Here is a 15330-nt window from a genome sequence, read left to right on the forward strand (position 1 = left end):
AAGGTGTGCAATGGGGCCAGTTGCCCTGGGGCTCAGCAATTTAAAAGGGCCTGGGGCTCTGGGCTGCCACTGCTACTACTGTGACAGTGGTGGTGGCTAGAGCTCTGGGCCCTTTAAATCATTGCTGGAGACCCACATGGCATGTATCAGAGAGGTCCCATGTTAGTCTGTATCTTCAAAAACAACAAGAAGTCCTGCGGCACCTCATAGACAAACAGATATTTTAGAGCATAAGCTTTCGTGGGCAAAGACCTGCTTCATGCATGGTCCAGGTAGCACTGAGGACTAGGCAGGGAAGGCATGGTGCAGTCCAGGCGGCGCTGAGGACTGGCTGTCCCTAGCCCTGCCCTTTCTGCCTGAAACCTCACCCTTTCCAGGGGGCTGGAGCTGAGCGCCTCCCCACTTACTATCCAAAGCCTGATGAAGTCTGTTACCAGTCTTGCAAGCTGCAAAACATGAGCACACCAGGAAAAAGTCAAGGTTGGATGCTGAGCACTGACATTCAGCAATCTTCAAGAATTAAAGTTTGACTGGAAGGTGGAAGTTGTAAAATACAGACAGATTCCCAGTACAAGACTCACATCTGGACAAAGTGATACAGAAACTGGAGACAAGACAGGCGGGGGAGTTAAGCACATAACCTTAAACTTATCTTTATGCAGCAGCGTATCAGGCGGAAAATGATTGTATGCCTTGCTGTCCAACATTATTCACTGTAAAACTAGTGATATCCTTTTTATGGGATTCTCTATTTGTAAAATACACGTTTAAGATTAATAATCAAGAATTAAACAGAATTAATTTCTATTATTCTATGGCATTTGTTTACACGAATAATGCTTTTTCAGTGGCAACAGATGTTAACAAAGGCTCCAATTCTGAAAAAATTTAACCACAGGCTTAAGTGCCAGAATTGTCCCATTGATTTCAGAATAGGTAAGTAAGAATATTTCCTAAATTGGAGTTACAGTATGATAAGTTAGTAGAACATATGGAATCACTCGTGATTCAACATGACTTAGACCCTGGGCCTGCAAATACTTAAATATTAAAGAAAGCAGCATTTAAAGTACTAAATTTTATATAATTGTGTGTGCTTGACTTAGACCTTAAGCCTGCAAACCTACTGGATTACAAGAGGGATACCATGTGTTCCAATAAATTACCACACTATAACTGCAAGTCAGGAATTTTCTTCCACTTACCTATGTTGAAATAAGTGGGACAGCTCTGGTGCTTAAAGTTAAGCATGTCCTTAAATGTTTGCCTGTGCTATCACTCTTGTGACTCAAGTTGTCACAGGCTCTGAGCCTGGAAACGTATTTAAAAACTTTAACCATCTGACTGAGGCTCCAATTCAAGAAAGCATTCCTGGTCAGAAAGCATGCTTATGCACATACTTTAACTGCTTTCCTGAATCAGGGCCTAACTCAACTGCACAGTCCTATTTATGTGCTTAAAGCTAAGATTGCAGATTTAGGTACTGAACCAACTTAAAACAACCGGAGAAAGATCACGTTTTACAAATATTAACACTATGAATCTTCAGTTTATGAAACAATACTCATTTGTGTAAAATTTAATAATTTATTTGATGGCAGGTTCTCTCTTTGCAACACCCAAAATAAGACTTTATATCAGGTACTATTCAACATTAATAATAATCATAATAAATGTACTATAGTTTTGATTGTTATTAAATTATCATCAGGGTGGTTGTAATTGCATTTTTATCAATTTTTGAGGTAGTGGTAACTTCTCAAAACCTTTTAGCTTTGCTTTATTTTTTGCTTTCCGGAAAACAAGCTACTGAATGTACTATTCAGAAAAAGCTAATTTTATCATGGGCAAAACATTTGGAAACCAAGACAAAATTAAAAATATAATTCTTTCATTCAGTATAGTCAAGGGATTGAAATTCTTATATATGCCCTTAATTTATCATTGTTATATAAAATGTCTTTACTTCTCTCTTTGAAACAATTTGAAAAATATGCACATCCAAATTAACATTACAAGAAAAATGCCATATTATTCAGTTTTGTTTTGTTCCCAAACTCATTATGAATAAATTAACCATAAAATGAAATTACAAAATTGAATTTATGTTCTTAAAACTGTCAAAACAGCATTCTGTCTTCCTGAAAGGCTCCGAACAAGCCAAATATGAGCTCTGTGCAGCTTTTTCATACATGGAGAACACTATTAGTGCTCAATGTACAGTATTTTTATCAGTCTCCTAAAACATCTTTTTCGTACTAAATTCTAATGGACAATATATGAATATCTACAGAAACAGTAAACACTATTTCATTTGACCATAATGTGCATCTGTTTGGACTAAATATTTAAATGAGATCTTCATCCTTTTCTACCAAAATACAGAACAGCAACTAGTTTCCCCACAGTTAAGAATGTAACCAAGCTTCTATTTAAAGCTGGGTTTCATAGCTTCATTAAAATCCAGAAGAAAACTCAAATTAGCCTGAACATTTGTAGGGCACATCTAGGAGGGAGAATTTAAAGTCATTTACACAAAAGATTTCAGGCAGAGATAGCACACTCCCCTCCCCCAAAAAGGTCCATTTCAAAGTTGCGGAAGTCTTATACATTTTTCAGAGACGTTGAAATAAAACTGAGCAAAAGCAATATAAAATTTGTATCCTTCAACTCTCCTTGATGAGTCTAGCGTACAGCCTCCCATAGATGTGTAATTTAAACTACTAAATGCTATTAAATCCTTTTAGATCTAGTTAAGAGAGCCATGAAGTACTAGTGAGCCACTTTTTTGCTGACCATGGTTGGGTCCTTCCCAAGAATCACATCAAGCTGCTCATAAAAGCGGCACATCTTGGGAGATGTCCCAGATTGCCCATTGGCTTCTCTCACCTTCTGATAATACTGCCTGAGCAATTTCATTTTGACCTGGCATTGCTCAGTATCCCTGGTGTACCCTTTCTCCATCTTTTGCTGGCTCACAGTTTGATCAGCACTGATTCATCACCCCCACAGAAGTGAGATCCTGGACCTCCTGATGGCTCTGTGCTGGGGCTCTTTTGCGACCCTGAGAATTCTGATCAGAACTAGAACCCTGAGAACTCATGATGGCTAGATGTGATTGCTCCTGAGATGCGCTATCCACACTGGTCAGAAAGAAAATGAACACAAATACCAACTTCCTATGCACCTGGAGAACAAAGGAGGTGAAAGTGGACAGAATGGACACGTCGGGCATTGTGGGATACCTCTGAGAACTAAGCTTGACCAGAGGCTAACCTTCTATAGCTATAAGAATCCACTGTATAAATGGAAATCTTTATTTGAAACAGGATGAGGAATGCATGAATTAAAAAAAAAACAAAAAAACAATAAAAATCCTCAGGACTGAAATAAAGAAAATTGACTCAGTTTTTATGCTAAAATGTGCAATCCAAGTGTAGGGAATGTGGCAGAAGGAACACAATGCTGCTGAAGGCTGGGAGGAATGTGTCTCCCAGAGGTCATCTGCATGAGAATGCAAAGGATGGCAGGTGTGATACTGAGGCTGGGAGGAGTGTGTCTCCCAGTGATTATTTGCATGAGAATGCAAAGGTGTGCATGTGTGATACCTTTTCAGGCAACGCCTAATGGGTAGCAAGTAAACCATGAGATTTGGTCTGTTGTAAACATGTAGTTGTAAAATCACAATTTAAGCTGACACTTAATGCGGGAGTTGTGAGATCTCACCAATGCTCTGGGTTGTTGTGGGGGACAGGGCAGTCGCCTTAGCTGTGTAAGACATTGATTACACAGGGCTCCCTGGTTTAAAGCATTGTAAGAAAGAGGGGAGGGGTACTGGTTGAGCCAACTTGCTGAGTGCCTTGGCCCTACCTATGCCTTGGCCATATAGCTATAAGCCTGGCTTGACTAACCCTCCCCACCTGTTGAAAGATAGAGCTGGATACTAGGGTGTTTGTGAAACCCCACACTAGAGATACCAAGAGCTGAAATCACAGAGTGGCAGCTGAGGCCACGCAGAGCTGAAATCAGAGTGGCAGCTGAGGCCACACAGAGCTGAAATCACAGGGTTCTGCCTTAGGGCGATCCCAAGCAGTGGGGTTAGGACCAGTGGGCGGCCGGTAGGAGCAGCGGCGGGCAACGGCGACCGGCGGGCAGCCAGTAGGAGCGGCGGTGGACGACGGCAACTGGCGGGTAGCTGGTAGGAGCGGCGGTGGACCGGCGGGCGGCTGGTGGGCGGCCGTTAGGGGCGGACGACGGCGACTGGCCGGTAGGAGCGGCGACGGACAACGGCGACCGGCGGTAGGAGCGGCAGTGGACGACGGCGACTGGCGGAGGCAGCAAGGGGAGGCTGCAGACAAGTGGACAGCTAGTATTGCCCTGGTGATGTATCTGTGGGCTTTGGGTTTGGGACTGCACTGCAGAAGGTACACCCTGTAACTGTGTGTGTGGGGAAAAGGGCCAAGAACCCCAGCAAGAGACTGGGTTCTACTGCATATGGGGATGGTATCTGGGTAAAGGGGGTTTGTCTCTTCTTTGCTTAGATATACTGCATCTGTCGCTGTAACCTTGGGGTAGGTTATGGTCATTAAACAAGCCATTTCTATCTCAGACTCTGTGGTTGCGAGGGGGGAAGAACTGCCTTAGAGGCACCCAGCACGGGGGTGAAATTGTCCCAGGCCACTGGATGGGGGCTCGAGCTGGTTGGTTGTATCCTTGACAGGAAAACCCCACAAGAGTTGAACCCGGCCCTTCTGGCAGGCATCTGGCGTTAATAGAAGGGTTACACAAGGACAGGAGAGAGCCCACAAAGAAGCCACAGAGGAAAGAGAAAGTAAACTGAAAATTCGAGCCACAGCAGAAGAAAGACATCAATCCCATAGTTGAAAGGCAAAAAGAAAAGAAGATTCATAATGGACAATAATCTTTGTTTGATTAGGTTAATTGTTAATTCCTCATTTCAGAGTGGGCCATCGGGGCACAAAGACAGTGCCAGACAGCTCAGATGCTTCGGCAGGAAAATTCAAGCCAATATCACACCCGCTTAGCTTCCTACTAGAAGAACGCTCCTAAAGCTGTGAAAGAGAACAACTCGTTCCAAGTTGAACGAGCCTGAGCTCTGAACATGCTGAGGAGTGGCCATTAAAGAGGAAGGACTATACCTACCCCAAGCTTCAGACAGGGCAAAAATGAAGAAAAAGAGGTCATCAACTGCTGAGCTTATGGCTGGTTTCTGATTAGTGGGAACAATAATCAAAGAAAGAAAATAATCAGTGAGTGTTCCAGTTCTTTGTAATGACTGCATTGCTATGGGAAGTAGCAAGTGGTGAGAGAAAATAATACAAGTTGGGGAACTGAGCCCATCAGCATCTCTAAGAGAAAGGGAAATTTATTTTGGAACTACTGACTGGAGAATATGCCTCCTTTGGAAGATATGCCTGAAGAAATCTTTAAGCATCAGTTTGTTGTCTTTGAAAAACGGAAATTTTATGTCAGGCTTTGACCTTGCAAATTTCAGTTAAATCTCTATGTGGAGGTTGTTGGTAATTTTAGGTATCATTTACCAGTTCCTCTGCATAGTTCCTTGATACAGCATGTAATGCAACCAGCCCTGATTTTGCTGATTTAGCCTCAATGTAATCTGAGTGCAAGAAAATGAAGGCTGAAGATTCTTCTGACATCCTTGGTGCCACAGAAATACATTTTGACTGCCCTTAGCCTGATATTTCATTCCAATGCATCGATTTTATGGGGCTCTACTCCATTTACTCCTCCACTGATTTAGATCAATAAATAAGCATCTGCTGGACACAGAGCTTTTATGATTGAAGTAAAGATTTACATTTTGAAGTGTGATTATTTAAAATATATTGTCATATGAAGGTGCAATGGAATCACTGGTGAATTTTACTAACAGCTGGATACAATTCACTCCAAATAGGACATAAAAGAGATGGATCTTTCTCAAGCCCAGGTGAAGCTGATGACCAAAATATAGGAGACCCTGCAGGGAAAATCCTAGTTTAAGGTTTGGTAGCTTTTAGTAAATCCTAACTCAGAATAAAGGGGTAAATTTTGCACTTTGTACAGTCTACATGTGCTCTGTCATGTGGGAGCTCCATCTCCTTTCATCCCTTCTTACAAGTGTCTCACCAAAAAGCTTTGCTCCTGAGCATTTTGAAGGAATTCTTTGCCTTTTGAGGGTCTGTGGTTTTTAGGGATGCTTGGAAGCAGTTCAAGAAAGTTTGAAATCTAATTTTTGAGTTCCTTCAGTGTTTCCATTTACAATTCTTTTGGGGAAAAACCCTCTTATCAAAATAACCACATCTATGGTTAGTGAAGCCATAATAGTATCAATTTTAGGAAGAGAGATTAAACTATATTTTAGGCCCTGATTCCATATTTTCATGCTATAGTGGCTGATTTTTTTTTAAATCATCCAGGTTTTTCCTGCTCATGAGTAAGCCCTTCCTAACTCAAAAGTGGAAGGCAACCACACATCAAGCAATGTCCCTTAATGCTGAAGCACCTATGCATGGTCAATTGTATCAAAAGGTCCTAAGAGGGCCAGAATGATTAAAATGGCCAACTGGCTTTAATCTGAAGCAGGCAGCCCATCACTGATCATCACAGTAACCAGGGTCTAAATAAAAAGGAAGGCTAGAAACCCAGATTTAAATCCCTGCAGGATTATCAGTGATGTCCAAGAATGCCAGGCCTGTTTGAATCCTGGGGAGGGACGGACCTAGACCTTGACAAAAAAGGATGAGGTTTATGACAGAGGTAAAATGGTAAGTATTCCAATATTAGGAGATGACTTCTTGGTAAGAGTATACCCAAGAGTAGCTCAAAAAGAGAATGTTTGGTTTCTGGAACATCCAAACCCTGCTCACTGTGCCACTGTGATAGGGTGTGGTCACATAAGACCCCTTGGGATGTTCCCCAGTGCACCGCTGATCATGCCACTGACACCCACCTTCTTGCTCCTTGGGGCTCCCCCACCACTCTGTACTGCTAAGCCAGATCCTCTGGTCTGCCTCAGACAAGGCACACAGCTGGAGTAACTATTCCCCCTCTCTCCCACTGCAGAGCAATGCAGACACTGTTTAATCTCAACTCTCGGTGGATGAAGTTCTAGGGCACAGCATCCAAGGAATCACCCTCCAGAAGGGATCAAAACTCCAAATAAATCAGTCTCTGTGCAAATCCCATTAAGTAAGTCACCTATCAATTAAAGGGAGATATGCACAGTAATAACAGTTTACTCCAGTTTTGATTATAAACAAAATGTTTTTATTAAGCAGAATAGTAGAATTTAAGTGGTTATAGATAAACAGCTCAATGTGAGTTACCAAACCAAAACAGAAAACACATAGCTAATTCTGTTCTCCTAAAAATCTAATTACTTACCCTAAACAGCTGCCTTTATCTCAGGTAATAAGTAGTAATGCAGCGCCTTAAAGACTAACTAGTTTATTAGGTCATGAGCTTTTGTGAGTAAGACCTATTTCTTCAGATGATTGAAATTTAAATTAAAAAAAAGAGAATCCAGGGTTTATATAGCAGTGAAGGAAGGGATGCCCCAATGACCTTGGTCAGGGGACTGATGATGAAGGAAGGGAACTGGGGGCAGAATAGAGGGTTACCTGTCACTAGTAGGACCAGTCAATGAAATATATTAAGTAGGATGTGCCCCATTCCTGCAAATATCAAAAGGGAGGAAATTGCCCTTGTAATACACAAGAAAGTTGAGATTCCTGTTAAGCCCAAGGTTAAATGTGTCAAATTTGCAAATTAATTCCAGTTCAGATGCCTCCCTCTGCAATCTTGTAGCAATATTCCTTTGTAGAAGAATAACTACTTTTAAATCAATTATTGATGTCCAGGGAGGTTGAAGTGTTCCCCTACAGGTTTGTGTGTGTTCCCATTTTTTATGTTGGATTTATGTCCATTCATCTGTTGGCACAGAGACTGTTCTGTTTGTCCAATGTATACAACAGAAAGGCATTGCTGGCACATGGTAGCATACATCACATTAGTGGATGTGAGGGTGTATGAACCCCTGATGGTGAGACAGATGTGCTTAGATCCTGTGATGGTGTCACTTGTACAGATACGTGGTCAGAGTTGACAAGGGGGTTTGTTGCAGCAATAGGTTCCTGGGTTAGTGTTTCTGGGGTATGGTGTGTGGCTGCTCGTGAGTATTTTCTTGAGGTTGGTAGCTGTTCATAGGAGAGAACTGGCCTGTCGCCAAGGGCCTGTGAGACTGAGGGATCCTCTTCCAGTATAGAATGCAGGTTGTCAATGATGTGCAGGAGGGGTTTAAGCTGGGATCTATAACTGATGACAAGTGGCCTATTATTTTCTTTGTTGGGCCTATCATAAAGTAGGTGACTTCTGGGTACCATCTGGCTCTGTCAATCTGTTTCTTTATTTTCCTAGGTGGGTAATTAAGTTTTTAAGAATGTTTGATAAAGATCTTGTAGGTCTTTGTTTCTGTTGGTGGGATTGGAGCAGATATGTTTGTACCTTAGGGCTTGGTTTTAGACTGGATTGTGTGTTGTGTCTTGGATTGAAGATGGAGGCATGTAGGTAAGAACAGATGTCAGTGAGTTTCCAGTATAGAGTGGTGCTTATGTGATTGTCATTGCTTTGCACTGTAGTGTCCAGGAAAAGAATTGCTTATGTGGAATAATCCAGGCTGAGGTTGATGGTAGGGTAGAAATCTTTGAAATCCCCACGGAATTCTTCAAGGGTCTCCTTCCCATAGGTCCATATGATGAAGATGTCATCAACACTGCATAAATAGAGGAGGGCACAAGTGGATGGAAGCTAAGGAAGCATCCTCGATCAGCCATACAAACATTGACATATTTTGGGGCCATAGCAGTGTCGCCGACTGAAAAGTATAAATTGTACCCAAATCCAAAATAGTTGTGGGTGAGGACAAAGTCACATAGCTCAGCCACTAGCTGTGCTGTGGCATTGACTAGGATGGTATTTCTGATAATCTGGTGTAGAAAATTGGTGTAAATAGTGTCTATGTCAATGGTGGCAGGGACAGTGTTTTCACAAAGACTATGGATGTTCTGTAGTTTCCTCAGGAAGTCAGTGGTATTTTAGAGACAGCTGGGAGTGCTGATAGCATAGGAGTTAAGGAGAGAGTTAACGTAACAGGATAATCCTGCTGAATGGCGGCCGATACCTGAGATACTAGGACATCCGTGTTTTCCAGGTTTATGGGTCCTGGGTAGCAAACATAATGCTCCTGGTTGGGGTTCTATGGGCATCTCTGTGTGGATTTGGTCCTGAGCTGAAGCAGATAATTTTTTTAAGTAGATGCTGTAGTTTCTTTTGGTGTTCCTCAGTAGGATTAGAGGAAAGAAGCTTGTAGAATGTGGCATTGGTGAGTTGCCTGGCAGCCTCCTGTACATAGTGGCTACGTCTACACGTGCCCCAAACTTCGAAATGGCCATGCAAATGGCCATTTCAAAGTTTACTAATGAAGCGCTGAAATGCATATTCAGCGCTTCATTAGCATGCGGGCGGCAGTGGCGCTTCGAAATTGACGTGCCTTGCCGCCACGTGGCGCATCCAGACGGGGCTCCTTTTCGAAAGGACGCCACCTACTTCGAAGTCCCCTTATTCCTGTGAGCTCATGGGAATAAGGGGACTTCGAAGTAGGTGGGGCCCTTTCAAAAAGGAGCCCCGTCTGGACGCGCCGCGCGGCGGCAAGGCGCGTCAATTTCGAAGCGCCGCTGCTGCCCGCATGCTAATGAAGCGCTGAATATGCATTTCAGCGCTTCATTAGTAAACTTCGAAATGGCCATTTGCATGGCCATTTCGAAGTTTGGGGCACGTGTAGACACAGCCAGTCTGGTCTATTCATGACCACTACAGCACCCCCTTTGTCAGCCTCTTTGATTATAATGTCAGAGATAGTATTCTGCATGGCTGAAGTTGCGTGTCACAGAGTGGTGTTTGTTCACAATGTCAGCCTATGCACATTTGTGGAAACATTCAGTGTAGAAGTCCAGACTGTCATTATGGCCATCAGGAGGAGTGCACATAATATGCTGCTTCTTGTAGTGTTGGTGGAGGGATCTAGTAGATCAGTGTGATTTTCATTGGTATGTTGGAAATATTCCTTCAGACAGAGATGGCAAAAATAGGTTTCCAGGTCACTGCAGAACTGTATTGGGTGAGGGGAGGTGATGGAGCAGAAAGAGTAAGAATCACAGAGGGGAAGGCAGCTACTGTTGCCTACACAGGAAATACATGTATGTACAAAAGCTCAGTCAAATACAGCTAGTGTTTAGCAAGGAAACAGACTAACACTAACATAAGACATATTTGGTTCTGGATTTAGAACCTATGTAAGAATAAGATTTATTTTCAAGTTTTCCTATTCAGTGTTAGCTTCCCAGATTAAAATAATCCTCCCCATTCTATGTAATTCTAACCCTGCTTTTAGGATTACAAGGACAACAACATTACAAAAAGCACACCTACTCTGCGGAATCATGTACACTTCAGAGCATGCAGTAAGCCAGCTTTCCCACTGAAAAACTACACATAAAATACATAGTAAACAACAACCCTTATCATCTATTGGGCTTCAAAAGATTTTTTAAACTGGTGCACATAAATCCAGAGGCAGGAATTCTTACTCCAACTATCCAAATGTATGAAAGCTTCATGCAGCTCATTTGGCCTTCCATTCCTATGCAATTCATACACAAGCAACAGACTATGTAGAAGATCCTTTATTGGTGCTGGGTCAATCTCTATTTCTGGTGTTGCATTTCAGTGAAAGAGGAGGATGTGGAAGACCGAAAGCCTGAGACCTACATCTACTTTCTTTAGGGATAATAATCTCAGTATCATCTTTGATATCTTTCAGACACAAAGTTCCACCTCTCCTCCCAAAGGCTGGTCTACGCTATTGTAGTAAATTGACTTTATTTATGCTAATATGTTACATGAGTAATGCGACTGAAGTCAGCATGGCTTAGGCTGACTTACCTTGGTGTCTCCAGTGTGTTGTGCTAATGTGAAATGCTCTCCTGCAGACTAACCTTGCTCTTCTTCAGAGCTGAAGGCAGAGTGTTTTGCCATCAACTTAGCAGACCCTCACCAAACCCACTAACACAACACCTCTGCATCAAACATAGCAGCATCAATCTAAGGTTAAGTGGAGACAGGCCTTAGAAAATTATTCAAAATTACTTCTGATGAGCACCAGGGTTATATCATCTAGGGCCTGATCCACTGGCTTCCAAGAACTTTGAATCAGACCCCTAATCAGAATTTCAGCTTTGTGACAAAATCCAACCTATCTTAAAACTCAACTTATCAAAAGAAAGCTCTTGTTGACATCCAAAGAGGATGGGGAGAGGGGAAGGAACTCAACCTCAGCCCAAGTTTTCCTGACACAAAAAAGTGGCAAAATAAATTTCATTGTTAAAAGGTCTCCAAGAACTTGAAAAATAGTAAACTTAGACTATTTTGAAATTTGTTTCAAATAGTTTACATTGCTCTAGTATTAAGCACTTAAATAGTAGGAAAATTTACTTAAGTGAGCAGTATTTGTCCTCAAAAATTACTACCCAGATTTTCTTTCTGTTCCATAGTGAATCATAGTGGAAATACCAAGTAATCAAAATGAAGAAATATAGGCAGCTTCTACATGAGAAATAAATGTACTTGACAGTAGCTAATTGGATCTTTGAACTGTAATGAGCCTCTCCCCACAAACTATTATTTTGCATAAAGTGTGTATGACAATAGTGAGGGGGAGTCAGTGGAAGTGTTGTCTCTATAAATAGACGAACCATTCCTAATAAATTCAGGACAATTTATATAATGACATGCTTTGTACAATACTCACAGAGAGACTGTAAGAAGGCTCCATTATCACTGGTACTGACATCTTTCCTTGAAGATTCAATTTGGTTAAGTAAAAAATCTTTTCCCCAACAATCCTCTCTTTTTTCATGCGACGTACACTGTACAGTCTAAAGCGAACTGCATAATTCCCAATCATCTCAGACTCAACATGATTAAATTTGAATGTCTCTGCGAAGACAGGGCATGGTCCCCGCTGGATGTTGGTTTTTGCTCTCTGTTTCTTTATAGGTAGAAGAACTAGATGCACTTGCCACGAATTTCCACCTGTCCTGTTATATTTTGGTATGTCTGTGACAGCTGTCACTGTTACAAGAAGCTTCTGTTCTTGTGAGTCATAGTCAAAAGTCACATCCAGCGTGCCATATTTAGCTACTGGCTCAGGATCAAAAGGTTTGGGAAGCTGTGAAGATGATCCTCGAGCTGACATATCCTAAGGAAAGAAACAAAAATGCTTTTATTTATTTATTTATGGTATTCTATGATTAAATCTAGCATGGAAATGCATATTTTTCTCTAAGCAGCATGACTTGACTATGATCTTTTTGTTCACTTCATAAACAAGGTAATTAAAACACTGAAGACTGAAGAGATGTCTGACTGGCAACCAAGGAAAATCAAAAGCTACCTCCAGATGGTCAAAATAACAAACGCAGGTGCCAATCGGAGAAGAAAAAGCTAGCACTAATAAAGTTATATTCATGACAATTTTCTCCATTCCAAATAAGCTTAGATAAACCAACTGCCATTTACTGCAAGGTGCAATATCTAATTCAAGTGAAGAGAGTTTTTAACATATTTAACACATTAATACCTCATTTGATGGTAAACAAATCATTAAATATACACGACGAGAGCAAGTAATGGGCCAAAAGCTACAGTTGATTGTACATACAATTCCTACTGCGATCAATGAGAGCTGTGTACACGCAGCAGACAAGCAAATAGAGCCCGTAAAATGTAACTTCCTTAAAAGTATACAAGAAACATATCTAAGTATCTGTACCTTCTGTACTTGCCATATACAGTATATCAAACTTTACAGTAATCATTACTAATGTTTGATTTTTAGAATCTTCACTGTTTTCATTAGGGGCGCATTTAAAATGTTAGTGGCTAATAAAAAGGTGAGGGCATGCAGTTACTTTTTGTCCCAAATAACAATGGCTTTGTTTGCACAATGAACCCTTCTTTAATATGGGATGATTTTTCTCCCTTACGGAAGAAGTACTTTACTATGTATTTACTCCATTTGCATGGCACTGGTAGCATAGTGAAAGTTAACCTAGCTGTAACTACAAATATATTCTAATCATGGGGCATGATTAGAGCAGTATTTTTTAAATGAAAATTAATGCTATTTTGCATGCAGCAACATGTCAGATTTCCCATGGGGCTCAGAGCCCCTGTGGGCTTGGCTCCCTGACCCTATAAGGGACAGGCCCCAGGGCAGAAATGGGCAGGGCTTATGGCAATCAGCCTTGCTGCCCACTGAGCCCCCAGCTTCATCACAGTTGCTCGCAGAAAGGCAGCACAGCATGTTTGCAAATTTCATATAACATATTTAAATTTAATAGAGTGAACACTTCATACATTCCTAGAGAGGTTTCAGTATATGACGAAACAAATAATTTCTACTTCCCATATGACAAAAGAAAGACAGGTTACTCACCGTAGTAACGGTGGTTCTTCGAGATGTGTCCCCGTGGGTGCTCCACATTAGGTGTCGGGCTCGCCCGGCGCCGCAGATCGGATCTTCCAAGCAGTTTCTGCCAGACCGCGCGTGCGCCGGTGCGCGCCGCTCCCTTGCACGCTCCTGGCCACGTGCGCGATCCGGTCCCCACCAGTTCCTTGACCAACTGCCTCGGATGCTCCTGCAAAACACTAAACAGAGATCCGAAGCGGGGAGGATGGGCGGGTAGTGGAGCACCCACGGGGACACATCTCGAAGAACCACTGTTACTACGGTGAGTAACCTTTCTTTCTTCTTCGAGTGTCCCCGTGGGTGCTCCACATTAGGTGACTACCCAGCAGTAACCCAAGATAGGAGGTGGGTAATCAGATTATGTGCAGCTTGTCCCCAAGAGGACCGCTGTCGAGAGACGGGTATCCTCTTGGAATACCCTGTGAAGGGCGTAATGTTTGGCGAAGGTGTCATAGGATGACCAGGTCACTGCTCTGCAAATGTCTTTTAGCGCAACGCCCTTGAAAAAGGCTGTTGATGCCGCCACCGCCCTAGTGGAATGAGCCCTGGGAGTGGCCAATAAAGGAGTCTTTTTGAGTTCGTAGCACATTTTTATGCAGGATACGATGTGCTTCGAGATTCTCTGTGAAGAGAGACCTTCTCCTTTCGATTTGGGAGCGAGAGAGACTAGGAGTCTATCCGTTTTCCGGAAGGACTTGGTCCTGTCTATATAGAAGGCTAGCACCCTCCTCACGTCCAGGAGGTGTAGGCGCGCCTCTTTGTTAGAGTTATGAGGCTTTGGATAAAACGAGGGTAAAACAATAGGTTCGTTAATGTGAAACTCAGAAGAAACCTTAGGAACAAAGGTTGGATGCAGCCGTATGGTTACCGCCTCCTTGGAAAAAACAGTGCAGGGTGGCGTTGCCATAACTGCCGCAAGCTCGCTCACCCTGCGAGCTGACGTGATTGCGAGAAGGAAGGTCGTCTTTATGGTAAGGAGGCGGAGGGAAACCATGGCCAGAGGCTCGAACGGTGGTCCCGTTAGCACATTAAGCACCAGGTCCAAGTTCCATGAAGGTGGAAGCAGTTTCCGAGGGGGGTATAGGTTTACCAACCCTTTGAGGAACCTGGTAACCATGGGACGGGCGAACACCGTGTGCCCTTCCTCTTCATGTCTGAATGCCGAAATGGCGGCAAGGTGGACCTTTAACGAGGATAGCGAGAGTCCTCCTCTCTTGAGGTCCAGTAAATACTCTAATATTATAGGTATAGGCACCGAAAGGGGGGCCAGCTGTTTGGTAGAACACCATGCTGTGAAGCGAGTCCATTTTTGCTTGTAGGTCTTCCTGATGGAAGTCCTCCTGCTACTTTCTAGGACTTGTCGCACTTCCTCTGTACATGTGCTCTCTAGGGAGCTGAGCCACGGATTAACCACGCTTGTAGTCGCAGGCCTTGGGGGTGAGGATGCACTATGGACCCCTGGGCTTGCGTGAGCAGATCCGGCGCCACCAGAAGGGGCATCGGTGGACGGTCCGACATGCACAGGAGTAGGGGGAACCATTGCTGTCAATCCCACGTTGGGACTATCAGGATCATTCGGGCTCCTTCCCTCCTGGCTTTCTGCAAGACTTTGTGGATCAGCACTGTGGGAGGAAAAGCGTAAAAGCAGGGGGCCCCTCCATGAGATCGCGAATGCGTCCCCCAGGGACCCCCGTCCCAGTCCTGCCCTGGAGCAGAATCGT

The 15330-nt window shown here is 43.0% G+C and overlaps 1 protein-coding gene across 1 annotated transcript in view; it reads right to left on the reverse strand.

Annotated features, from left to right (window-relative positions):
• The window catches only part of SYT14 (synaptotagmin 14), a 108331-nt gene that overhangs the window by 17462 nt on the left and 75539 nt on the right, over positions 1 to 15330 (reverse strand). The window contains 1 exon segment of the mRNA XM_074989576.1: positions 11888 to 12337. Coding sequence (XP_074845677.1) covers positions 11888 to 12337 — 450 coding nt within the window.

Source organism: Carettochelys insculpta, chromosome 3 (genome assembly GCF_033958435.1).
Source record: "Carettochelys insculpta isolate YL-2023 chromosome 3, ASM3395843v1, whole genome shotgun sequence".
Taxonomy (NCBI): domain Eukaryota; kingdom Metazoa; phylum Chordata; order Testudines; family Carettochelyidae; genus Carettochelys; species Carettochelys insculpta.